This window comes from Oryctolagus cuniculus, chromosome 9 (assembly GCF_964237555.1).
Source record: "Oryctolagus cuniculus chromosome 9, mOryCun1.1, whole genome shotgun sequence".
Lineage (NCBI taxonomy): Eukaryota > Metazoa > Chordata > Mammalia > Lagomorpha > Leporidae > Oryctolagus > Oryctolagus cuniculus.
In genome coordinates this window covers 110260883-110288490 of record NC_091440.1, presented here as the reverse complement: position 1 = coordinate 110288490, position 27608 = coordinate 110260883, and the positions used below count along the sequence as shown (strand labels likewise).

Genomic DNA, 27608 nt, shown 5'->3' with positions numbered 1-27608 from the left:
CCACTCCTCTGCCTAAATCTCATACTTTTACACTCTGCTAATGCAGACATACTTCAGTATTATAAAACAGACAATCTGAGATGTCTCTGGTGAAGATATTTTATTTGTCATAAAAATATAATAATACAATGCTCTTCAGAGAAAGAAAAGTTCCTTCAATGCCCCCAAATACCATATGGTTTAATAATCTCCCTCCTTTTAAAACCAAAATTATAATATGCAACTGATTATTTTGTGAAACATAACATTTATGCTTTTTCTTGAAATATAGTTCAACATTTGTTTTTAAATTTTGTTTTTATTTATATTTAAAGTCCAGTTTAATTAAACCTGTAGATTTTATAATTATCCATAATTCAAGGATGATAAAATGCTAACTGGTGATGCTGATAAATACTGCTGATTAGCTGATAAACAGTGATATGAATTTGTTATAGTAAGATAGTTCTGATTTAGATAGATATATAGAAAGATTTCAGATAAAATAGAAACATTTCTTAAGAACTTCAACTATATCTTAAAACTTGAACAGGTCAAACTCCATATTATAAACAGTTGCTCTAATATAGGTCAGGCTGATGCTAAAATAATGACAATATGACTGGACACAAATATACTTCTTCCTTATCTTTCTTTCTTTGGGGAAACAAGAAAAAGAACACAGCTCTCTGTTTACTCAGAGCAAGGAGAACAGCGCCTTCTCCCGACCTCATTCGTTCTCTCGGACCCTCTGTTCCTGGTGTCATCGCAGGTATGCGAGAGATGCCAGGACTTCCAAAGGCTGCTCCCAACTGGAAGCGGGAAGGAAATGCTGCAGCTGTTTTCATCAGTGGCGTTTATTCATATGCTCCAAAGTGGCACAGTGCGCAGCCAGCACAATAACCCAAAGCAACCAAAGCATTCCTTTTTAAGACCAAGGAACTTTCTCTTGGTTTGATCTACTCCAAAATACCCAATAGTTAGGTGTAGGAATAAACTCAAATAAACAGTAATTTACTTTCACCCAAAATTACATATATCCTTTACCTGAGGACAAAGTCACTGCTCTTGTATAGATACTCAGGGGGAGGGGAGGAAGCTTAAATGATGCTGTAATTTAGAATTACAACCAGAGAAGAAATACTTCAAGCACAATGGAGACATTCCATTGAAAAGCCACATTCATTTTGGAATGTTTGCTTTGAAAACAACTCTTTCAAGGAACTCAGAAGGTACTGAACAAAGCAATATAAAGTAAGTCTTGGGTTGTTTTGCAGAATAGAAATACACAATTGAGTAGACCAGATGGCAAAAACATACCCATTACAATCTGAATGCCTGAACATCAACAATCCTTTATCTGTATTTATTTTTATCTAAAAAGACATTAAATACTCTTAAAAAGCTCTATCTTCCAAAACACAGAGACCCAACAAGCTGGGCTAGTGGTATATCAGTAGTCACGCTTGACTAGCCTGGCGATCCACGTCTGCAACCTAAGAACAAGAGGTCTTCAGGAACTCCGGCTAAGGGGAGGCGCCTTGTTCAAACGCCGGCCTGAGAGAAGGGAAGGAGTACCTTGTCATCTTAAACCATGTGGTCCATCCCATCTTTTACCTCAATGACAATCTAGCCTAAGAAGTCTCCTTTGAAACTGCCAGTTTATAACAAAACCCATCTTGTTTGGAAGCCAAAGACTTGCTTCATTAGAGTGAAGAACAACTGCAATTCAGCAGTGACAGGGAGCACAAGTCCTGATGAGAAAGAGAAGACAGACAGTGCTAAAGTGTCTCCTTGAGAAAATCAAGAAACCCCTACTTCCGTCTGAGCGTATCACGGTACGAGCCTGAGTCTCCTACCAGCACCCCACTTGCTAGCCAGGTACAAAGTACACAGAGCTCTGATGGGACTGGAAATAGCTCCTCTGTCCTTCCACACCTCCTGCCAAGTCGACGCACAACTGCGGCCCCAGTGTGTCACTCCACCGCGGGCACAGCCGGGGCCAAGCCTGACCCCTGCCCAGTGTGTTTCTTTCTGGCTCAGAACATGTTCGTAAGAGAAGATACTCAGTGTTCTGGTTGTGGCTATCACCATTACGTCTACCAGCAATTTGTCCCTTGTTTTGTTCCAGATTGCAAGGCAGACACTCAGTCTCAGCAGCTAGTTTCATCCTATTTTCTTCAGGAAAAAAAAAAAATCTAGTTCAGTTGAGTACACAAGAAACCATGTGAACACTCACTCCTGTCCTCCCCACGTACACATATAGACAACAGAAACATACATCCACACACACGTATTCTAGAGTGTCAAGAAAATATATGCTGCTGAAATGCCTGAAAGGTTATTTCTTGCTTAAAAATAGAATTGTGACGAGTTCATCTCCAAGTGTGGATTTGGCCCTAACAAACATTTATAAATATAGTTTGAGAAGACAGCAACAAAGGTTTTAAATAGAAGCTGTCTTGAGGATTTTCCTGATGGATTTTAACATGTATGTTATTTAAAACAGGCATGTCATTGTGGATTATAAAAATAGAAATGTCTCTCTATATATGTTAATACATATTCACAGCTTATGCTGGAATGGCTCACAGGAGAAATCATGGTTCATGCAGGAAATAAACATTACTCAAGTAAATATAAAGAAGTAAGATTAGGTCCATAAAAGCTGAGGACTTATAGTCAGTAACCAGCCCATTGGGCTTCTCTTTTCAGGGCAATCAAAAACATGAAAGATGGTGACAACTGAACACATACACACATATAAGTACATGGAAAGAATATAAATTAACCAACAAAGCAATGTGGAGTTAAGGTGCAAAAATACAATCTTCACCCATTTTTCTCTACTGTGATCTCAAGCATCACAACATGTTAAATGTCATGGGTGGCAATACCAACCAGAACACGTCTCTAAATGCTTATAAATTTTCTAAGTGTTGCCAAGTCGAAGCAAGCTCCTTTGAGATCTAGGATCACATATTTTGGTGGAAACTGCAGATTTACAGAGATGACTACTGAGCGGTAGGTAGTAAATAGAGCCGAGAAGTACAATCTGGTCCATTCCTCCTCCACAGGAGTCAGAATGTTGGCTTCAATCACTGATTCATCGTTTCATCTGATCTTCACCCTGAAAAATAAATCAAATTCACCAATGTAAGAATGTCTTTAAAGCCAATGAATTTAGTTATCTGTTTTAAAATGTGTGACTTTTTTTTTTTAGTTTAGTATTTACAGAAAAGTTATTTTTTAAAAATACAAAGAAAAAATGAGCTTAGTTTTTTTCATTAATTCAACTTAAATTAAGGTTAGGGGTCAGCACTGTGGCATAGCGGGTAAAGCTGCCACCTGCAGTGCCAGCATTTCATATGGGTGTCGGTTTGAGTCCTGGCTGCTCCACTTCTGATCTAGCTCTCTGCTATGGCCTGGGAAAGCAGACAAAGATGGCCCAAGTCCTTGGGCCCCTGCACCCATGTGGAAGACTGGAAAAAGCTCCTGGCTCCTGACTCCCGATTGGCACAGTTCCAGCCGTTGCAGCCAATTGGGGAGTGAACCAACGGATGGAAGACCTCTCTTTCTCTCACTCTCTCTGCCTCTCCTTCTCTCTGTGTGTAACTCTGACTTTCAAATAAATAAATCTTTAAAAAAATTAAGGTCAAGTGTTACCTCAGCTAATTAAAATTATCAAAAAACAAATTTCTTCAATTCTATTGTTTTTTAAAGTTAAGTTTGTAATATTTCTGTATAATTATTTCAACTGCTCCCAGAGAAATCACAATAATCAAGAAATCAACACATATCAACTTCATTCTAAAATCTTTAGCCTCTTCAACGAATGGTACTAAGACAACTACACACCCACATGCAACACATGGACCCTAACCCACACTACAGAGAAAACATAACTCAAAATGGGTCAACATCTCAAATAAAAGAGCTAAAGCCAGAAAATAAAAATTCTTAGATGAAAACATAGAGATAAATACTGACAACTTTGGATTTGGTGATGGAATCAGTTGTGACACCAAAAGCAAGAACAAAGAAAAACTAGTTATCTATATTGGATTTTACCAAAATTAAAATCTTTTGTGCCTCAGAGGACACTAACAAGAAAATTAAAAGACAGGCTAAATCATGTATCTGATAAAGGTCAAGTATGCAGAATAAGTAAAGAACTCTTACAACTCCACAACAAATGAAAACTCAATTAAAACATGGGCAAGGGGGCCAAGCACTGTGGTATAGTAGGTTAAGCCTGTGGCACCATCATCCCATATGGGTGCCAGTTCGAATTCTAGCTGCTCCACTTTTGATCCAGCTCCCTGCTGATGGCCTGGGAAAGCAGAAGATGGCCCAAGTGCTTGGGCCCCCAGCACCCATGTGGGAGATCTGGAAGAAGCTCCTGGCTCCTGGCTTTGGATTGGCCCAGCTTCAGCTTTTAGGGTCATTTGGAGAGTGAACCCACGGACAGAAGACCTCTCTGTCTCCTCCTCTCTTTGTCTTTACTCTGCCTTTCAAATAAATAAATCTTTTAAAAAACAAAAACAAACAAAAACTGGGGAAGAAACTCGGACATTTCTCCAGAGAAGATACACAAACAGCCAATAAGCACATGAAATGATGCTCAACTTTATTATCATTAGGGAAATGCAAGTCAAAGTCATGAGACAGTACATCACACCCTCTAGGATGGCTATAGTTTGTAAAAATGGACAAGGAACAGGTGTAGGGGGAGATGTGGAGAAATTGGAACAGCCAATCATTGCTGGTGGGAATGAAAAACGTTTCAGCTGCTATGAAATACAGTTTGGAAGTTCCTTTAAATTGTTAAACATGGAATTACTAAATGAACCAGCAATTTGACTCCCAGGTATATTCTCAAAAGAATTGAAAACAGGAAAACAAATACTTGTACACGCATGTTTATAGCAGCACTATTCACAAACAGATGGATAAACTGTGGGGAGCAGCCCGGACTGGACTGAGTTACTGGAATTAAGACTTATTCTATGCATCTGCTCTCCCACAATATGGCGCTGGGAGAGGAGAAAACAGCTTCTACGCAGCTGCCTCCAGTTCAACCAATAAACTGTAGGACTTGCTCCTGATTGGAGGAGAGCAGCGTACTCGGCGTATTGGCAGCCGAGTTAGGATTGGCGGAGGAGGACTATAAAGGAGGAGAGAGACGGCATGCACCAGGAACATCTAAGGGGAACACCTGTGCAGCCCCCGAGAAGAGCCGGCCGGCGGTGTGCCGCTCCCCTGCGGAAGTGGGGAAAGCGGCCAGGGGGAACCGCCCTTCCACGGAGGTGGAAGGGATAGTAGCCAACCCGGGAAGAACCAGCAGCAAACCCGGGGAGGGCCGAGCAGACGAAAGAACAGCGCAGGGTCCTGTGTCGTTCCTCCATGAAGAGGGGGAGCGACATAATGGTGCCGTGACTCGGATAGGAAACCTAGGACGGATAGGAAACCTAGGACGGATAGGAAACTTAGGAGGAAAGAAACGGGAAGAACTGGGAAAATTTCGGAGAGAGAGACTAGCAAACAGCCTAGGGAAAAGCCGGACGAAAAAGGTGCCGGAAGAAGCTATTGAAAGCCTAGGCATAGATTCAGATACGGACTACAGGGGGAAGCTGGGAGAAATCTCTAAGGTCGAAAGCGAAAGTGAAAGCTAGAACAAACAGACTCGGATGCGGACTGTGGGGAGAGGCCAGGAGAAATGAGGGAGGAATATCGTTGGAGGAAAGTTTGGGGAAACATACCGGGTAGAGAAAAATGTTAGGGAAATTGAAGCCGCGGGGGGCAGGCCAAGGCGGAAATGAAAGCCACTTTGGGATTCTCAAGTTAGCCCGGGAATAGGGGGCGAAAAGTTGAAACCAGAAGCGGAAACGTAAGCCGGATTGGGATCCGTCTGATTAGCCCGGGGAGCAAAGGATGGGAAGCCAAATCGTGGGGCAGAGACGTGAGCTGGGTTGAATTCGCCAGGCTAGCCCGGGGAACTTAGATTGAATGCTAGTGGCGGAGACGTGAGCTGACGCTGTGTGATTCGCGGAGGCTGCCGCGCGCAGAGAGAGCGTGCGGGGCACAAGTAGATAGGGAATGCGGGGCTAGCGCGGAGACCGCGGAGTGTGCGCGCGAAGCCGAGCCGCGCAGAGCCGAGAAGCCGCGCAGATGAGAGAGGCGCGGGCTGAAGCGGCTCAGAGCCGGAAAGCCGCCGAGAAGCAGCCTCGGGGCAGGCGCCGGAAAGCCGCAGGGATAAGAGAAACAGAAGTTTAGAAGTAAAATGAGAGAAATGGGAATGTTGGCAGACAGAAGTAAAATGGGAGAAATAGGAATGCCCGGAGATAGAGAAATAGAGAAATAGAAAGGCCTCCCTACAATACTGCAATTAGAAAGCTTGGATTCGGTCTGCCTGATTAAGTGAGGCGATGAGCACCTGCGGGCGGCTAGCAGCTTATGCGCCGCAGGTCACCGAAGACAGGCACAAATTAACATCAGTAAGGCCTCCCCACAATACCGCAATTAGAAGGCTTGGATTCGGTTTCCCTGATTGTTAGGGCTTGTAAGCCCCTGCAGGCAGAGCAGAGCATGCGCTGCAGGGCACCGAACACAGGCATGCATCAGCGCCTAAAAACCTCCTCACAACATGGCGAAGAGAGGACCCGGATTCGGTTTGCCTGATTGATAGGACTTGTAAGAACCTGTGGCAACTCTAGCAAGTAGAGCAGAGTGTGTGCCACGGGACACCGAAGACAGGCGCGTATCAACGCCAAAAAATAAAAAGAAAGGGGGATCTGTGGGGAGCAGCCCGGACTGGACTGAGTTACTGGAATTAAGACTTATTCTATGCATCTGCTCTCCCACAATATGGCGCTGGGAGAGGAGAAAACAGCTTCTACGCAGCTGCCTCCAGTTCAACCAATAAACTGTAGGACTTGCTCCTGATTGGAGGAGAGCAGCGTACTCGGCGTATTGGCAGCCAAGTTAGGATTGGCGGAGGAGGACTATAAAGGAGGAGAGAGACGGCATGCACCAGGAACATCTAAGGGGAACACCTGTGCAGCCCCCGAGAAGAGCCGGCCGGCGGTGTGCCGCTCCCCTGCGGAAGTGGGGAAAGCGGCCAGGGGGAACCGCCCTTCCACGGAGGTGGAAGGGATAGTAGCCAACCCGGGAAGAACCAGCAGCAAACCCGGGGAGGGCCGAGCAGACGAAAGAACAGCGCAAGGTCCTGTGTCGTTCCTCCATGAAGAGGCGGAGCGACATAAACAATTGTGGTACACATACACATAAGAATATTATCTGGCAACCAAAAGGAATGAACCTTATAAACGTGCTGAGTGAAAGAAGTCAGACACAAAAGGTCATATACTGTATGATCCCATTTATACAAAATGTCCAGAACAGACAGATCCCATAGAGCCAGGAAGCAGAAGCATGGTGGTGAGAGGCTTGGGGAGGGGTGACAGGGAATACCCCTCAGGTTCAGGGTTTTCTGGGAGGTAATTCATTATTTTGTAACTAGATAGAGGTGGTTGTACAACATTGTGATAGACCAAAAGCCTCTGAATTGTTCCTTTAAAATGTTTATGTTATTGGAATCTTACCTAAAAAAATAAAATAACCTTTAGTTCTGGGCTACTGTACTAGAGAGGGTGGCCTAGGTGAGGACAGGCCCTATCATTACAGTGTGACCCTGGGTACCTCACCTGGCTCCTCTACGATTTCTTTATAAACTAAGAAGTATGATTTCTTTAACAACATCAGAAGAAACATTTAAGATAAATATGAAAGTACTTTCAAGTTGGAAATCAAAATACAAGTTAAAGGTAGAATTATTAACAATGACTAGATTAGTGCCTCTCCATTCATGGACTAAGTCTACTTAATTTTTTTTAAAAAGTCCATATATTTATCAGTTGCTATTTACAAACTCTGTATAAAATGCCTTTTAGCATTTAGAATGTAATACCCTTTCACTTACTAGTGTATTACATCTGAGACACTTTAGAACTAGCACCCCTTCTCCCGTGGGTTGTACTCACAGGAACTGCTGTTAGCATCTGCTTTCCCAGCCTTGTTGTGCCTGCTTGAGTTCTGCTGAGATTTGCTCTGCTCTTCTCCAGTGAGTAGGGCCTTTATTTCAGAAGGGATTTTTCCTTGGTCCATTGCCATGCACCACTGCTTGTACTGAAATAACAAAATATGTTTAAGTAAAATTTTACTAGTCAGAATTCTGTCTAGCCAGCAGCCATTGGTAGAAATCCCAGACATATGAACTACCATGGCTGGAGGCCAGGCTGTCTACTGGCAATCCCACCATTCCCTAGTATTACCTTTTGATAACATAGGAAAATGGAATTAAGAGATTGGCCATCTTTCAGGATAGGGTGGGAAGATGCTGCTGATCTTCTTGTGATTTACTGCTCACTTTGAAAGGCTCCTCTGGCTCAAGGAATAGCTCCCCCAGTGTGCCATTATATATAATTCATCTCTTTTTTATAATCATCACAGCATGACTCCCACTCCCAAATTAAACATAGTAGTTGCCTTTCTGTCTTTCATAAACATTCAGTAAGCCTCTACAGTCTACTAGAGTGTATGAGGGTACTTCAGAAAGCTCACAGAAGGGCAGGCATTGGGCACAGCAGTTAAGATGCTCCTTGGGCATCCAGTATCAGAGTGCCTGGGTTCAACTCCCGGCTCTACTCAGGGAGGCAGCAGGTGACAGCTCAAGAAGTTGGCTCCCTGCCACCCACAAGGGAGACTCAGGATTCAGTTGCTGGCTCCTGGCTTCAGCCTGGCCCAGCCCTGGCTGTTGTGGGCATCTGGAGAGTCAACCAGCAGAAATGAGATCTCTGCTTTCAAATATTTTTAAAAGAATCTAGTGGAAAAAATGAGTAATATTTTAAAAGTTCACAGAAAAGTGCAATTAAAAGGTAGTGGAAATTTGTGTGGAAATTTTGATTTTTTTCCATATTATTTGCCATGAACTTTTTGAAGACCCTTATATACTACAGACTTTGGAGGTATACAAAGATGAAGCAGACCAAAGATTCTGCTCTAGAGTGGCTTACACACGGAAGAAGGTAAAAAATATTTCATAGCACAGGTCTTATTGAAGATATTAAAAAAAAAACTCAATCTACTGAATAGCGCCTATCTGGACAATACACACACCATTCATGTCCCTCTCTTTGGGTCCCAACTCATTTTCTTACTTTCGAAAAATCTTTCTATAAGGTCAGTTTGGTGGTACTTGTCTCCTATCACTTGCTCCCTGAGCTCACAGGAATAGAGGGTGTCAATTCTGTTTTATCTATTCTCTTTTGCATTTCTGGAGTCACTACCCAGAGTCTGAATGAATGAATGAACAAATGAATGGAGAAAACATGTCAAATAAGTAAATTCAACACAAATGGTATCATGCTATGCAGAGTGACATACTGTTACTGCTTTTTCCACTTAGCAATATGTTGTGAACACCTTCCCACAACAGTAAAAATAGGTGCATTGTGATTTTTTTTCCTGGCTACAAAGTAGTCCAATATACAAATGTAGTATAACTTACTTAAGCAACCCCCTACTGTTGCACATTTAGGTTATTTTCCATTTTTTCCTACCATAATCCTTCAATGAAATTGTCCTGTACAGTCTGCCATCACCAGCACTGTATGAAAATGCAAATTTGTGTACATCCTGGCTAACAGGTTAATGTTCCTTCCAATGTTTGCTAACAGGATAGACAAAGACTGGGATCTGCATGTTTTAATGTGTATTTCTTTGCTGAGTTGAGAATGCTTTTTTTTTCAGATGTTTATTCACAGACTTTACCATTTCCAGTTCCTCTCTGAGGGCACATATAGCTCTTTCTCGACTGGACACCAACTCTTCCAAATACTGGTATCTCAGCTTTTTCCTGGCCCGACATTCTCTCGCGCTCTGCCGGCTCCTCTCAAGTTTTGCTTTCAGGTCAATTTTGGCTGGCTTCCGACCACGTTTACCAGGCTTCTTTACTTTGCCTCCAACCACCTTCAGCAAAAGAGAGAAGACATTGCTTTTCTATACAGAGAGGTATAGCTTCATATTAACAACAACAACAAAAATTTACAAATCCTGAGTAAGTGAAGACCACGGAACTAAGAAAGCATATACCCATCAGATGTCTTCAGGATCTCTCCCTCAGTTTCTTCCTGAGACTTCATACCATGAATGTGAGAAGAAATATTATTTCTTCAATAACAAAGTTTGAATAGTTCAGTGGTAAGCTTTATAAACCATATGGAGATGGGTAATAAAAACTAGAAGATCTCCATCAAATACTTTGTTCATGAAGAATTTTTATTGCCTTAAGAAAAGAATTACTGTTAAAAACTCCAAAATTGTAAGTTCATTATGATGTTAATATTATAAAACAGTATCTAGAAAAAAGTTAACAAAGTTAATGAGGATTTTTTCCGATAGATGTGATTATAAAGAACTTTTCTCATTTTTTTATGATTTTTTTCAGTATATACAATCAGCAAAAACAAAGTATGTATGTATACTCATACATATTTGTGAGTATCTGACTATAAATATAAAGTGTATAAAATATAAAATAAATATAAAAGTGTATCTGACTATAAATACCCTCTTCAACTTTGTTGAGCCCTAAGAAAGACACAGGAAGTCCTTGCAATCTTCAGGATAATTCTCTCCTGCCTTGAGAAGCCTATAATTATACCCTGGACTGTCTCGGTAGATTACCTGCTCCTACTAGTGTCATAAAACATCCTCCAACATCCCTATTACTCACTTACCTGCTTTGGCAAAATTACTAGGTGACTGGCAAAGTAATCTAATCTCCCTCATGTTTAGCTTTGAAACCTTCCCAAGTTCTTATACAAGAGCTAACTAACAGGTAAAAATGCATTTCTAAAAACCCAAACCTACTTTCAAATAAATGTTCTTTAAAGCAGTCTTCTTGAAAGGGGATATATTTATTCCAATAATGCCACTATTCAAAACTTTGTGGAAAGTACTACCAGAGCCTGTTTCTTGTTTTGTTTTTCTCTCTTTTCTTTTTTTAAGATTGATTTATTTACTTGAAAGGCTTAGAGAGAGATCTTTCATTTGTTGGTTCACTCTCCAAATGCAACAACAGCCAGGGCTGGGTTAGGCTAAAGACAGGAGCCTGGAACTCCATTGGGTCTCCTATGTGGGTAGCAAAGGCCCAACTACGTGGACAATCATCTGCTGCCTCCCAGTCATATTAGCAGGAAGCCATATTGGAAGTGGAGCTGCAGGGACTCAAACAGGCACACCAATATGGGATGCTGGCATTGAGCCAGTTTTTACAGGCCATAGAACACAGTATCTCTTTACTTTAGAGCTACAGGTTATTCTGTAAGTTCCCAAACAAAATGATTTTCCACTTTATCTGACAAGGTTTTTAGTGATGATTTGGTCTTTCTGAGAATTGCCCTCAGAGAATAAAAATTTTGTATCTACAGTGTACTGACAGGATTAAGGGTAGGGCTTTAAAGGTAATTCTAAGAGAAGATGCAAAACTTAAACGCTGCAAATCACTAGAATAAATGCAGACCTTCCCAGGTAACAAGATTCAAAGGGCTCAGATTTGTTGCGATGCAAAAACTCACTATGTGTACCATATACCAACAATGACAAGTACCTTAAAGAGATCAGACAGATCAGACTGTTACTAGGTCAAAGAAACTAAACTTCAAAGTAAATCAGCTGCATTTACCAAACCCATGTCACATCATGATGGCTGACCACTATACCTAGCACTTTATAGAGTGGCTCAGAAATGAAATAAATAACTACAAACCTCTGGGGGAAAATCCTCCCTTCCTCCCTTCCTCCCTTCCTCCCTTCCTCCCTTCCTCCCTCCCTCCCTCCCTCCCTCCCTCCCTTCCTCCCTTCCTTCCTTCCTTCCTTCCTTCCTTACAGTGCGAGGGAGAAACAGAAAGAAAGGTCCTCCGTCTGCTGGTTCACCCCCAATTGCCGCAACGGTAGGAGCTGTGCCAATCCGAACCCAGGAGCCAGGTGCCTCCTCCTGGTCCCCTACGCGGGTGCAAGGGCCCAAGGACTTGGGCCACCCTCCACTGCCCTCCTAGGCCACACAGAGAGCTGGATCAGAAGAGGAACAGCTGGGACTAGAACCAGCGCCCACATGGAATGCCGGAGCCACAGGCAGAGGATTAACTTACCATGCCACAGTGCTGGCCCTGAAAATCCTTTCCACTACCATCTTAAGTGCTTATTTCAGTATTACTCCCAAGTTTAGTTCCAACTTTTATTCTGCATCATTATGTGTTTATTTCAATGTAACAACATAAACCTCAGGAAACTTTTCTTCAGAATCAAATATTTGACAGTAATTGCATTCATCCAAATATTGCTAATGTTTAAATGTTAAATTATGCTTACAGCTCATCAATTGCACAATTTTAATAAAATATTTTAAAATCACCCTGCATCAAGATAAAGTATACAAGGAGTCTTCAAAAAGTTCATGGAGAATAGATATTATGAAAAACATCTGCAGGGATTTCAAAGACCAATACACTCTTAATTTATTTTTTCCATGAACTTTCTGATGTACCCTGATATTTGCTATTGCTAATTTTTAAAAGCAATATATTACAGCAAAAACTCATGTCTACAGTGCAATAAATGGGTAATGACACATATTCTTTATGTAATACAATGAGTCATCAATCATACAACACTGTAATCCCATCCCTCATATACTGCTGTTTTTAATTAGTGGTAGAGGAAGCCAGCAAGAAGACAGAATGTACTTAAGGGATTTCTTTGATTTTCTGAAAACAAACCTAGCACAGTCATAAAATTCAAACAAAAGTTATAACCCTTTGTTTAATTTACATGGCAGTAAAATATTTAAATTGGAAATTTTTTTAATCATAAAGGCACAGTAAATGAAATCTAGGGTTCTTGCATTTTATCTCATCTCCTGTAAAATTACATTTAAAACCATGTAACCAGCTATTGTGGCTATCTGGAGAGTGAACCAGCGGATGGAAGACCTTTCTGTCTCTCCCTCTCACTGTCTGTAACTCTGTCAAATAAATAAATCTTAAAAAAAAAAAAAATGTAACCGCCACTTCTCTAGCATAAATTTTTCTCACTGATAGACTGAAAATTTCTACTTTTGATACTAGCTAAAGTCTGGTAAATTTTCAAGAGACTAAAGTACATCACAGAATTATTGTGAATCTCAAGGATAGCACTGTGTATGCAAGCACTTTATAAGGAAAAACATACTAACACATGTGGGTTGGTATGCTAGCTCCCTACAACTGAAATTTATGTATTCCATAATCCATTTAATTAAGGAAAGGGCAGGGGAAGTTAATTAGGAACCCAAGAACCAGAAGCTAAAATTGAAATCAACTCCAAAGATTCCATTAAGTATCTCTGGGCCAAAAAAACATTCCTACCAATTCATAAAATCTTCACAAACATAATGATAACCACATTGTGTTCTCTCCTCATATTTCTTCTGTGAGGAGGCATTTTAATATGGCTAAATAAAAGTACTGATGTACTAACAGACTAAAAAAAAAAAAACAAAATTTTCTTTTTCCCCTGTTCTAATTTTATTTCTATTGACATAGAGCCACATGAAAATTTAAACACCTGGCTTTAAAACAGTGTACCTCTTTAGCCACTATCCATTTCACCTCTAATTCCACTGAGAACACATTTATGAGCTGGGGATACTGGGCCCTAAGAGGCCCACTGAGCCAGGTTCAGGATCTCTCTCTATGCTAATGCTAAACCAAGAAATTTGTTGGCCATTGATACTTTTTCCTTAACCTCCACAGAAAACTTCTTTCACAAAGGTAGGATATTAAAGATGTTAGATTTTAGTAGGGTCTCTGCAGTACTATGCCTGTCATCATTATATGTCAAAAATGTTAAAGTATATTGATTATAAGCAAGGAAAAATAAAGGTGCTGCTTTTCTGTTAATTACCAGATCTGAAACTTTCTCTTTTGAGACAAGCTAAAACTAAATGTCATGACTTTTAGAAACTGAGTACCAGGACTGTATCAATGCTTCTCTTAGCCCATGGTAATAGTTATTTAAAAAGTATGGCAGATAAAAAACAAAATCCATTCCTAAATAACCAATGAGTCAAAGAAGATTGTGATTTCAAGGGAAATTAGAAAATTATTTTGAGATTAATGAAAAGGAAAACAAAACTTACATGATGTCTCTAAAGCATTGCTCACAGGGAACTATCCACACCAATATTTTAAAAAGAAGAGAGGTTTGAAATCAATAACCTAAACTACCATCTAAGAAACTAGCAAACAAGAGCAAACTAAACCCAAAGCAAACAGATAAAAGGCAGAAATAAATAAAACAGAGAATGGAAAACAAACGAGAAAATCAATGAAACCAAAAGCTGGTTCTTCAAAAAGGTCAACAAAATTGACCCAGACTTTAGCCAGATTGACTAAGAGAAAGAGAAAACTCAAAAATACATTAAAATTAGGACTAAAAGAGGACATTGCTACCAACCTTACAGAAATAAAAAGGGTTATAAGGTAACACTATGAAAAACTACACACCAAAAAAAACTAGAATGTATATGAAAAGGGTAGATTTCTAGAAAAATGCAAAGTAGCAGAAGAAATAGGAAAATCTGAATAGACTTGTAATTAAGAGACTGGAGGAGAGCATTTCGCCTAGTTGTCAAGATATCAGTTAGGTTGCCAATATTCCATACCAAGTATCTGGTTCAAGTACTGATTCTGATGGCGATTCCAGCTTCCTGTCAGTGTGCACCTTGGGGGGCAGTGGTAATGGCTCAAGTAGTTGGTTCCCAGCCACCCATATAGGAGACCAAGATTGAATTCTAGGCTTCAAGCTTTGGCTTAGCCCAGGCCCAACTGTTGCATTCATTTGGGAGTGAGCCAGCAGAGGAGGCCTTTCTCTCTTTCACTCATGTTCACCCTCTCACTCTCACATACACACTCTCTCTCCCAAGTAAATATATAAAAAATAATAAAAGTTTTCCAAAAGAAAAGCCCAGGTTCACATGACTTCATTGGTGAGTTCTACCAAACTGTTTTAAAATTAATATTTATTTAACCAAACCAGACAGGTAAACATGTTATAGTGATGAGTCCTTTGTCTATATTTCTATTATACTACATTTATTCTAACAGAGATAACTGAAGTGGCAAGAAAGGAGCAAATAAATTAAAAGTGTAAATGGATAAAAAGATTTATTAATTTAATTATTTATTTCAAAGGCAGAGTGACAGAGAGAAAGATCTTCCATCCACTGGTTCACTCTCCAAATGGTCATAATAGCTTGGCAGGGCCAGGCCAAAGCCAAGAACCTGGAATTCCATCTGGGTCTCTCACGTGGGTGGTAGGGGCCCAGGTATTTGGGCCATCTTCTGCTGCTTTGCCAGGCACATTAGAGGGGAGCCAGATTGGAAGCAGAGCAGCTGAGACTTGAACTGGTGCTCTAGTATGGGATACCAGTGTCACAAGCAGATGGTTAACCTGCTGCACTATAATGCCAATCCCAGTTCTACCAAACAGTGAATGAATTAACACTAATTCGTAAACTCTTCCACAAAATGGAAGGAGAACATTTTCCAACTCATTCTTTTCATATGAGGTCAGTATCTGCCTGATACTAGAACCAAAGACATTAAAAAAAAAAAAAACCCTACAGATCCATATATCTTGTGAATCCACATCCCAAAAGCCTCATAAAATACCAGAAGACTAAATGTAGCAACATATAAAAGGAAAATATTCCATGACTAAGAGGGGATTTTTAAAAAGTGTATTTGAAAGGCAGAGTAACAGAGGGAAAAGGAGAGTTGGAGAAAGATCCTCTATATGATATTTTACTCCCCAAAGGGTAGCAACAGCCAGGACTAGGCTACACCGAAGTCAGGAGCCTGCACCTTGATCCAGATCTCCCAGCTGGGTGCAGGGGGCTAAGACCTTGAGCCATCTCCTGCTGCTTTCCCAGGCGCATTATCAGGAAGCTGGATCAGGAGTGGGACAGCCAGGACATAAACTAGGCTCATATGGGAATTCCAGCATTGTAATGGGTAGCTTAATCTGATGTGCCACAACTCTGGTCCCTAAGAGGGATTTATACCGGGAATAAAGGCTGTTTTAACACCCCAAACTCAATTACTACAATAAATAGGAAAAAAGGCACAAAAACTGCAAATTCATCTCAATAGATTTTTTTAAAAAGCACTTAACAAACTCCAACACCCTTACCTGATTAAAAACACTCAACAAATTGGAAATAGAAGGGAGCTTTGTCAATCTGATAAAGGGCATCTAAGAAAAACCCGCAGCTTCATATCCAGCTCTTTGCTAATGTGCACCCTGGGAGGCAGGAGAGAATGACTCAAGTACTTGGGCTCCCCCATGGGAGACCCAGAACAAGTTCTAGGCTCTGGCTTCAACCTGGTCCAGTGCCAGCTGTTAAGGCATTTGGGGAATGAGCCAGCAGATGAAAGCACTCTCTTCCTCTCTCTCTTTCTCCCTCCCTCCTTCCCCATCTTCCACTTCCTCTTCCTCTCCCTGTCACTATCTGTATGCCTTTCAAATAAATAAATAATAAAAAAATTTTAAAAACTGTACTACAAAGATATTAGGTCAAAAAGACAACTCACAGAGAGAAAATATATATTAATCATATATATGGGACATGTAATCCAGAATATATGAGTATAAAGAACCTTAGAACTCCATAATAAAAAGACAATTCAATTAAAAAGGGGGCAAAGAATTTGAGTAGACATTTCTCTAAAGAAGATATACAAATGGCCAATAAGCAAAGGAAAAAATGTTCAACATCATTAGTCACTAACACAAGATATCATTAATCAAAAACACAAAAATACTACTTTATGCCCACTAGGATGGCTCCATAATAAAATAAGACAGCTAATAACAAGTGTTGGTGCAGAGATGGAGAAATTGGAGCTGGCACATTGCTGGTGGGAATGTAAAATGGTGAAGCCACTTTGAAGAGTAGTCTGGCAGTTCCTCAAAAACCTAAACATCAAGTTATTATGTGACCCAGCAATTCCATCCCTAGGTATAGTCCAAAAAGAAATGACAACAATGTCCACACTAAAACTTGTACACAAATGTTCACAGCACCATTCTTTGTGATACCTAAAATGTGTAAGCAACCCCTAAGTCTACCAAGGGAGGAAGAGATAACAAAAGGTTGTGTATTCATACAATGAAACATTATTCAGCCATGTGATACATGAGACAACACAGATGAACCCTGTTCATATGCTAAGAAGCCAAACACAAAGGCCACACACTGTGTGATTCCATTTACATGAATTATCCAGAATAGGCAAATCTATACAGACTCAAAGTGGGCTGGCAGTGGCTTAGGACTGGAAAAGGAAGGACAGAATGGGGAATGCCTGTTGATGGGTTCAGGGTCTCTTTTTTCTTTTCTTTTTTAGATGAATAGGTTTTGTTATTTTAGAGCTGTTCTAGGTTTACATGAAAATTAAGCATTAATTTTTAAAATTAATCACAGTCGGGGCCAGCGCCATGGCTCACTTGGTTAATCCTCCACCTGCAGTGCTGTCATCCCATATGGGCATCGGGTTCTGTCCCAGTTGCTCCTCTTCCAGTCCAGCTCTCTGCTGTGGCCCAGGAGGGCAGTGGAGGATGGCCCAAGTGCTTGGGCCCCTGCACCCACATGGGAGACCAGGAAGAAGCACCTGGCTCCTGGCTTCAGACTGGCGCAGCGCCGGCCGTGGTGGCTATTTGGGGGGTGAACCAACGGAAGGAAGACCTTTCTTCTCTGTCTCTCTCTCTCACTGTCTAACTCTGTCAAATAAATAAATAAAAATAAATAAATAAAATTAATCACAGTCATGCACATAAAAGAGTAAATTTTATATGTGAATTAACCTTTCAATAATGCTGTCATAAAAAAAAAAACCAGACAGACATGGTATAATAGAAAAGGAAACAAGGTGGCACAGAGACCCAGATGCTTATGAGAGGAAAAAAATATTATAGAGGTGGAATCAAGTCTAATATTAAGTTTAAAAGGCTGAGAATTAAGATAAAACTATAGGACTTAGCCAGTGAGCACAGAGGAAGTCCTGATGGTTCTTAACTTTCAGAATGAAAGACAGAAGAGAAGCCAGCCTGCAAAACCTGAGGACACTGCAGATGGCGCAGGCTTCACAGGCAACAGGTTCAACTTCCTCAGAAAGAGAAGACGGGATTGTGATCACATGCTCCTTCTAAGTTAACTGGGCTCCTTAAAATGAGGAAACTTCCAGCATCCAGATCAAATACTATTCCAGAGATTCTTGGGCCATTTTACTTCTAGATTTTTGGGGCCAGAACAAAAACTAAAATTTGGGACTAAATCAAGGTTTGCAGAGGGAAAGCCCTCACACCACCTCTGATGAAGTCAGTAAGCATTACTATTCTCATATTTTTCAGGTAAAGAAATAAAAACTCTATTATTCAATAAATAATTATTGTACAGTGTTTAGGATAAAGTGAGGTATTCAATGAACACTGTAAAGCTCTAGGAATATAAACATAAGAATATAGGATCCTTACTCTCAATGCATTTAGACCAGTGCAAAGAAGCAGACATGAAATAAACAATCACAAAAATAATCAGAGGGCAGGATACCAGGATATAAAGCAGCCCTGCTGGTGCAGAATGTGTGTGTACACACACACATACACACACACACACAGATCTCTTCATTTTATAGATGACAAAATTTTAGTCCAGGGACTTGCAGTGTCAAAACAGGGACTAGAAGTCCTCAGACTGGCATCAAAGCAACCTATCAGAAGGTCACTCATGACATCCAGCATGTCCTTTCCCCTCCACATTTTCAGGTAGGACTCAATAACTGAGCACAGAATTCTTTGAAAAGGCTCTGAAACAGACAGGTGCTTCATTAATGTATTAATTGCTATCTTAATATTACACCTTCATTCATTTACTCCCACTCAGTTTGGCATTAGGCACTTGATTAAGGGGTGTGATGATGAGGCTAACAGATATTTTCCTTTAGGACTCTTTGAGATTTCCCTCTATGAAGGGACTCCAACAAATTCATGGAAATGCATTTTATGCAAAAACTGTGCAGATTTCAAGAGACATTTGCACCAAGATACATTAATTCCATTTTCCTTGACCTTTCTGGAGTGCCCACCTGCTGAAGTCATGCCAATAGATTCCCTTAGAGAAATCTCTGATTGCCCTCCATCTCTACATCTCATTGCCTGTCAGGGCCCACTCACAGATTATTACAACAGGTTCCCAGAGGGGTTCCCTGCCATTGCTCCCTTTGTACCCCCACTTCGCTACTCCAACCCGTCCTCCTTACAAAGAGCTATCAGATTAACCTTTCTTTTCAGCTTACTAAAAGACCTGTAGTTTGCTTTTCTTCACTGTAGAATAGCAATGCCTGATCATGTAGAAATAATGAACTTTCTATAACAGTCCTTGGCTGGGTAACCCTCAGGTCCAAGAGAAGGCCTCTGGCTCGGCACTGCTGACAGTCACCATCCCAGCACATTAGTTTCTTGTGGATGCTGTAGCAGATTTCTACAAACACAAAGGATTGAAGCAATGGAAACCTATTCTCTGAGTTCGGAGGACGCAAGTGTGGCAGGGCTACACTCCCTCTGGAGGCCCTAGGGGAGAATCCATTCTTTGCCTTGGCCAACATCTAGTGGCTCTTAGTAGTACTCCTCGACTTGTGGCCACACCACTCTCCAATCTGCCTCTGTGGTCACACAGCCTTCTTCGCATCTGTCAAATCTCTCTCTGCCTCTCATGGAGGCAGACGCTTGCCATTGGACTCAGGGACCACATGGATAATCAAGGATGAATACTCCCTCTCAAAACCTTCAATCACAGCTTTTGCCATATACGTAATATTCACTCTTTTCCTTCTAAGTGATAGCCACAGCTTCCAGGAAGTAGAATATTATCTTTTGGTGGACCACCATTCAGCCCACTACACCCACACTTCCCCTCGCTGAGCCAGTCTTTTCCTTCATTATTCCCCCAGGGTACCCTTCTTATCGGGTCATGCCAGGCTTCTCAGAGACCTTCTGCCTGAACCCTTTAGCTGCATTTCTACCTACACCCACTACTTCTCTGAATGTCTCCCTCTCAGCCGTCACTACCCAAAAGAGCAAATGCTATATTTCCTTTTGTTAGGATCAGCTCTAGCCCTATTTCTCTAAAGCACTCTTCTGCCCATACATCATTTTCTTCTCCAAATTTCTGGACTATCTAGTTGACATCACAATGAAATTATATTGCTGTGTGTATATATATATTTTTTAACACCTTTATGTTTACTTTCTATCTTCCCCAAGTATGGGCTTTTCAAGTGGGTAACTTGTACTTGCTACTTCTTCTGCACCCTTCATAGTATCCAGCACAAAGGCAAGAATTTGTTAAAAGACTGATAACTGGGGCAGGCATTTGGCAGCAGGGTAAGCCACTGCTTGGGACACCAGCACCCCACATCAGACTTCCAGCTGAGTCCTGGCTCCTTTACTTTGGATCCAGCTTCCTGCTGACGTACCTGGGGAAGGCAGGGAACAATGACCCAAGTGCTTGGGTGCTTGCCACACACATGGGAGACTGAGACGGAATTCCTCAGCTCCTGGTTTCAGCCTGGCTATGCAGGCGTGTGGGGAGGGGACCAGTGGATGGAAATGCTCTCTCTCTCTCCCCCCCTTTCTCTGTGTCTCTCTGCCTTTCAAATACGTATATATTAAAAAAAAAAGACTGATAATTGAATAAATGAAAAGAAAAATTAGCAACATTTTGAAATTGATGTAAATTCATATCACTACCACCAACTTACAGCAGCTGTAAAAAAAAATGCTCCCTCAGAAGGGCTATAAAATCTGCAATAACAATGAAGAACTCTATTTTTGCACGCTTTTTGTGCTGACTTACATCCTGATGCTTGGATTCTCAGGGCCACTCACCGAAGCCTCTCGTCGGTACACCCAAGAGAACGACTGTAATTACAGGAAGCCTCACCTAAAACGGGCAGCAGCAGAGGGTGTGCTGCATCTGTCTCTCTTTAAAAATGTGAAAGAAACTATCTCCTATTGCTTACAGAAAAGAGCAGGCTGCCTCACCGCTGCTCTTGACCACTTTAAAGAAAAACCAAAACAAGCAGGGACATTTTCATTTGGTGTTAAGGTTCCCATAACTTCCTTCCCAGCGGTGGGGCTGGCTTTTACTCTCATTTACCAGATCTTCTGAAAGTAGAGCGAGAAAGTCTAATCACATCCTCCCGCTGCTGACCTTTCAGCCCGTCTTTCTAGTCAGAGAAGGAAGAAGATAAAGCTGGCAGTTCTAAACTGCGCGTTAACTCCTGGCTCTCCCCTCCCCACAGCAGCTAGTATTTTTTGAAGGCAGAGCTAGATCCGACTTCATCCAGACATAACACGACATGGAGTCCAGCAAAGCCTGAAACTGTCACAGACGATTCAGTAAGATGGTCTGGACTTACATACTGTCTTTGCTTCTTCCCAGGTGGGATGCTGGTGCCTTTATGCCACAGCACAGGCCTCGGTTTTCAAACTTTCTAAGTATGTGGGCCACTCTACTGGGAAGCCTATCAAAACTGAAATTCCCAGGCCCGATTCTCAAACATTCTGATTCAGCAGCTGTCTTCCATACTTGAAAACTACTGGCCCAAAATTCTTAGCCTAGCTTACTGGGCATTCATAATTTGGCCCTCAGCATCTTCCAGGTTCCATCTCTGACCACTTTGGCTCTAAATCATCTTTCAGTCTCTCTGTCTCTCTCTGTCTTTGTCTCTCTCTCTCACCATATGTCTATTTGTGCCTTATGCTATAAATTAGGGATCAGTAAACTACTGCCCTACTAGCAAGCCAAGTCACTGCCTGCTGCCTGTCTTTGTAAATAAAGTTTTATTGGAACACAACCATGCCCTTTTATTACCTTCTGCCTACAGCTGCTTTTGTCATACAAGGAGTTAAAAAACTGCAACAGAGACCATATGGCTTGCAAACTTTTACTATCTGGATCTTTACATAAAGTTTTTCAATCCTTGCTCTAACTGTACCAAAATACCTATTTTCTTGTGCAATATACTATAATACAAGGTATCCATCTCTTCTGTTTTAGGCAGTAGGGAGAGGGGTGGGGCTCCATTCTTCCTTACAGATTCACTCCTACTCTGAACCTGCATCTGACATATCTGATAGTTGGGCACCTATCTTTCTTGCCCCCAAAACACCTTACCTCGGTTTCCCTCATCTCTTACCTCACTATATTGCAGTTTCATTGGTAGTTATCTGCCCTGCCCACTGAAATGTACAGTCTCCCAGAACAGTCACCAATTCTAATCATCTTCACTATCTGCATTGCTTAGTACAATGCCTAGTACATAGCAGATGGCCAACAAAGGCTTAACAAATTATTAAATAAAGAAGCAAACTTTTCTGAAAACTTTATAGTGCAAAAAATTCTAACTAAAGTTATTGCAATTCAGATTTCAACCAGTGTCTGTAGTTTTCAAATTACTCTTAGTTTTTTAAACTATCTGCAGAGTTATCAAATTTAAAATGTGCATGTAACCTAGACAGGAAAGGAGGCACATTAATATTTATTGTTGGAGATTGGTTTATTAGAAGGGCTGGCCCCTCTGTCTTGGTCTTGTGTTGATGGAGTGGAAGAACAGAAAAAGCAGAAACTGTTTGGGCTACACAGCATTGCCCAAGGAGGTAGCTCCAGCTGTGTAAAGGATGGCTAACAAGCCAAAATGAGGGAGTTCAGGGGCCAAAGAACAGGTCTGGGAATGCCAACAAGTGTTTTTTGTTGTTGTTGGTGGTGGTGTTTGTTTGTTTGTTTGGCCAAGTTATAATCTTTGCAAGCTACAGAATATCTTAGAATAACTGAATAGAATGGAAGACCTTGGGGTCTACAGGCGAAAGAAAATATAAGAAACCTCATTTCCTGACAGATAATTGTGTGTAGGACAAAATGGCAAAGTAGTATGAAGGGAAACAATGGCCCATATCGGCAGCTTGTGGCCAGTGGCTGACGCCCTCCCCGATCAGTCAGCTAACTGGAACTTGGTGACCTAAACTGTCAGGCTGGGCAGTATAGTGCGGTGATCTTTTTACCAGCTTATCACCTATGGCAGAATCACATTTGGTTGAAAATATTTCAATGTACTGATGCAATGAATATGAAATAGTCAAACATAAAATAGAAAATAAGAACCTCTATGATCAAAGCCCCGGGAACAATACATTTTTATTTTCTTTGTAAGCAGACACAGCAAAGTCAGGGAGAAGAGGCCTTCATAAAAACAAGCACCTTGCCCCAGTGGTGGGCAACACGCAGGTGGGCTTAGGAGACCACCTTCCTCACACAATCTAACAGTGAGGGACAGAGCTGAAGTTCAGTTTATGTCCCATCCCACTGCCCCTGTCCCATTTGGGGTGTAGGTAAGAGCCAAGGGTAGCACAGGTGTGAACATGGCTGCAAATGTGACAACAGCATACACATGAAGAATGTTGACAACGGGCACCTCAGGCATCTACTGCACTGCACTAAGGGCCACAGAAGTCACTCCTAGGTAATATAACAACATTTTTTCTGTATGTGTATCTGCTTTGTGTTAGCCTCTGTACTAGATTTATATGCATTATCTCTAATCCTCACCTAAGACTGCAACAGATAAGAAAATGGAAGCTCAGAAAGGTTCAACAATTTAGTCAAGACTTTTTTCTGTCTCAACTAGCCTAAGAGATCTATCCAGTCAGTATTGGAGCTCTGCTACTCCATACTCTCCCAGGCCTCCACTTTTAAGTGCCTGGTCTACCTCTTCATTTATTTTTCCCATGTGCTATTGCAAGTATGCCCTGCTGCCCTGCTCAACTAAAAACACTGATTAACAAAACCCAAGTGCATCAGCATGATCGCCTTAACATCACTCTGCTCCGGTTTGATTTAATCACTACCAACTAATACTTTATGCTATATTAGGCACACCCTGAGACGCCCGAGGGTAGGGGTGGGGTCCAAGCTTTCAAACCTGTCCTGCTCTTACGGCAGGAGACTGCATGGCAGCATGGAGAACTCTTGGCACACTCATTCACAGCCACTGGTGAAAACAACTCAGAATATAACATCCGTATAAATGGTGTCCTCCCATCATCATCACATTTCCTGACCTGAACATGCAAACGCTACCTCTCTGTAACTGCTGCCCCTGCCTGCTTGGTTCTTCCTGTTGACCTGGACTTGCTGTCACCCTTTTTGCTCTTATTGGCACAGCTCTCACACTTTGGAGCCCCACCCCTCACCTTCGCAATGGAAACAGACTCTGTGATCCATACACAACTCGAGCAGACAGTGTCTGCTGTGTGAATAAGTCTGTATACACTAGGAGGAGCATAACAATAAGGGCACAGGGAGAGGCAGGGCTGGGACCTGGCCATGCCTTACTAAATGGCTGTTTCACACGGCCCGGCTGCTGAAGGAGAGGCCCAGTCTTGCTGTTCAAGGTACTTAACTAAGACTCACTCACACCTACAACACGCATTCAAAGTGAAAGCCACTTTCCACCCAGCCACATTTGAAATGAGCTTTCTTTTTGGTGATTATTAAGACCTAAAAAACTTATAGTTTCTAAGTACTCTCATAAAACAATGAATTAATAAAGAATGAGAAGTGTATCCATCTTGCTTACCTGTGCACCCTATAGGAAGTAAGTTAAGCATAGTCTATACTCAAATGTTACTTTCACTCTTTTAGGCAAAACGATGAAATTGCATATCCTACCTCCCACCCCCGGACCCACCCATCAGTTTGCTAGTTTTAGAAATAATTTATGTTATCTTATAGGTAAATAAAATAACCCAAAATCCTATGTAGTTCTTAGACATATTTGAGAATATTGAAGACTTTGAAACAGTTGTGAACTGTTTCAAAGGTCTGAAAAAAGATATACTTGAAAATTAATAGAATATACTATGAGTCTCAAATTGAGGTAATTCAAGAACAGTATGTTCTTTTAGCATCCTTAAACATATGTGACAGTATTTTCTGGGAAACATAATGGGTACAGTATTCAGGATTTAATTTCTTTTTTTTTTTTAGGATTTAATTTCAAAATTAACACTGGAAGATCAAGCTGCAAAGGCTTGCATGGAAAATTATTTTCTGTTTGTGGAAAACTTTCAGAACTCCTCCCTTCTGTCTTGGAAACACCACTTCCTACTAGGGGATACTGTCTGTTCCTCTAGGTGGGTCCCAGTTCCAGGGGACCGCACTGGACTTCCCCTCCTGCATGTCACTTTTTTTTCAGCACTCCCTGCACGAAAGGGAAGCAGAGATGTAGAATAAAACAAGCAGCACCTAGATGCCGGACACTCTTTGGATCTCCCTGAGGATGTGTGAAACAAAATCTTGGCAGCAGCTGTTTTACTGGTTAGGTGGGGGAAGAAAGGGCACCCAAAGGAAAGATCTATCCTGAGGAGTATGCCAGAGATTGTGCAAAGTAAGCCTCCAGAGAGCACAGGGAAGGACTGGTTTTTACTTAAAAAACTGGCAAATTTTTCAAGCTTGATTCCTTAAAAGAGCAACTAAGCATCCTATGGCATCCGTAAGAGAAACGCTGACTGTCCCTATCTTCGTGAAATAAAACTCAACATTCCTAATGTGGGCAGATGCAAGACTGTCAAGAACAGGTCAGCCCTAGATAAATTATATAAATCAACCAATAATGAACATCATCTAACGAACATAAAGTGATTTGGGTAAGGAACGCGGGATGGTAATGGGATATTAATCTAGATGAACAAAAAGGACTTCTCTACTTAGAGAAGTCTTTCTAAAGGAGTTTAAATTCCAAACTCTGGCCAAAGAGCAACAGGAGCTTAGCAGAGTGTTCCAACCAACCACGGGAAAACAGCTCAGAAGGGGAGTGAACTGATTATATGAATGGGGCATTGAGTATGGGAGCCTGAAAGAAGGAAGGGGAGCCGGGCTGGTTCAGGGTACACTAGCAAAGGTCTCCCAACTGGAGACAGGGGCGCGGGGGCGTGGGGGGCGCAAGGCAAGCACAGTAGTTTCTTCACTTATCTCGACGGGCAAGTCAGCCTAAGGTTTGCACTCCCTGGAAAAGCTGGCAAACAGGACTGCCCCGAGAGTGACACATTTCCCAAGGAGAGGGCCCGTCCTGTACAAACGCAGCCCCAGTGTTCCTGAATTCCCAGGTGGGTACCATCGGGCAGCAGGGACTGGAGAGGCGCAGGATGTCTAAGACAGGTGTTTCTCGGCTGTTGGCATGGACTACTGAGCTGAGGCTCCGCGGCAGGACTAGCACTTAGCGACAAGCAGGCGGCGGCGGCGGCAGCTGCGCGTGCAAACCACAGGACTTACCTTACTGTCATCCATCTCGGCAGACAGGCCGGCCTGGCCAGGCGCACCCTCCCCCGGCCCTCCCCCGGCTCAGCCGGCTCGGCCCGGCCCCCGCCCCGGGGAAGAAGGGGATATGGTTCTGACTGTCTCCTCCTCTCGCCTAACAGTTCGTTTCCCTGATGCCACAGTCACGGGGACGAGGGACCAGATCAGGAATGGCAGAGCGGACCCTGGAGGCGGCCCAAAACGCCTCCCCTCGCCGCCGCCGCCGCCGCCTCCTCCTCCCCCTCCATGACAGTCTCTGGGTGTGTTTACAGACGCCTTGGAGTGCGGCCCAGACCCGAGGGTGGGCGGGAGGGCTGCACGCGGACTCTCCCTGCGGCCGCCGTAGCACCGCGGAATTATGGGGACTGTAGTTTTTAAAGCCGCACTCTCCGCTTGGTTGACTGGAAAGAGAACTACAATGTCCACATGGCCTCAGCAAGGGGCGTCTGTTTTCCTTTGGCCTACACGCGCTGAGGAGGCGGGACCAGGCGGGAGGCCCAACTACGTTTCCCACAGTGCGCTGGGTCTGATATTTCGGCCCCTGGGTCCCTGGGAGGCAGGGGAAGGGACCCATTTTCAGCCCTGAGGGCGGAGCCCTGTAAGGAGGCCCTCCCCTGGGACACTGAAGAAATTCTAAAGGCTCTTTACCTGAAATAATAAAAAAAAAAAAAAAAATTAAGACTGTTAAATGGTGCGACTGCTTTGGGAAGTAATTGGCAGGTCCTCAGAATATTAAACATAATTACCATATGGCCACTTCTAGGTACACAGCCAAGAGAAGTGAAAACTTAACGACTAAAAACTGGTACACAAAAACTTGTTTTCTCTTAGAAGCATTATTCATAATAGTTACAAACTGGAAACAATCCAGATGTCCATCAGATTAACAATTGTAGACTATGCGAGTATAGAGGAATATTATTTGATCATAAAAATGAAGTGCAGATACACACTATAATGTGTTTAAATCTTGAAAACATTATACTAAGTGAAAGAAGCCGACGTACAAAGCCACATATTGTATGACTCTGCTTACGGGGAAATGCTCAGAATAGGCACATCTAGAACGACCTGGGGCAGCGCTGTGGCGCAGCTGGTTAAGCTGCATCCTGTG

The 27608-nt window shown here is 42.1% G+C and overlaps 2 protein-coding genes across 3 annotated transcripts in view; one reads left to right on the top strand and one right to left on the bottom strand.

Annotated features, from left to right (window-relative positions):
* Window positions 1-25447, top strand: part of GPR19 (G protein-coupled receptor 19) — a 78718-nt gene extending 53271 nt beyond the window's left edge. The window contains exon 5 of one of the 2 annotated variants that reach the window (XR_007921235.2): window positions 25187-25447. The gene's annotated coding sequence lies outside the window, so the exon portion shown is untranslated. Of the gene's footprint in view, window positions 1-9789; window positions 9925-25186 lie in introns of those variants that run through there. The other variant, XR_007921234.2, reaches the window with a different exon arrangement.
* On the bottom strand, window positions 86-27164 carry CREBL2 (cAMP responsive element binding protein like 2). The gene is made up of 4 exons (XM_002712651.5): window positions 26471-27164; window positions 9811-10008; window positions 8022-8166; window positions 86-3109 (listed from the first exon to the last, which is right to left on the bottom strand). Exons 1-4 carry the CDS (start codon window positions 26483-26485, stop codon window positions 3105-3107), a joined length of 363 nt encoding a protein of 120 aa, XP_002712697.2. The 5' UTR covers window positions 26486-27164; the 3' UTR covers window positions 86-3104.
* Window positions 27165-27608: the final 444 nt, after the last annotated feature.

Coding starts and splice junctions, on each gene's coding strand:
- CREBL2 (XM_002712651.5), bottom strand. Junction 8,167..9,810: donor TCAGAGAGGAACTGGAAATG/GTAAAGTCTGTG, acceptor TTGTTATTTCAG/TACAAGCAGTGGTGCATGGC.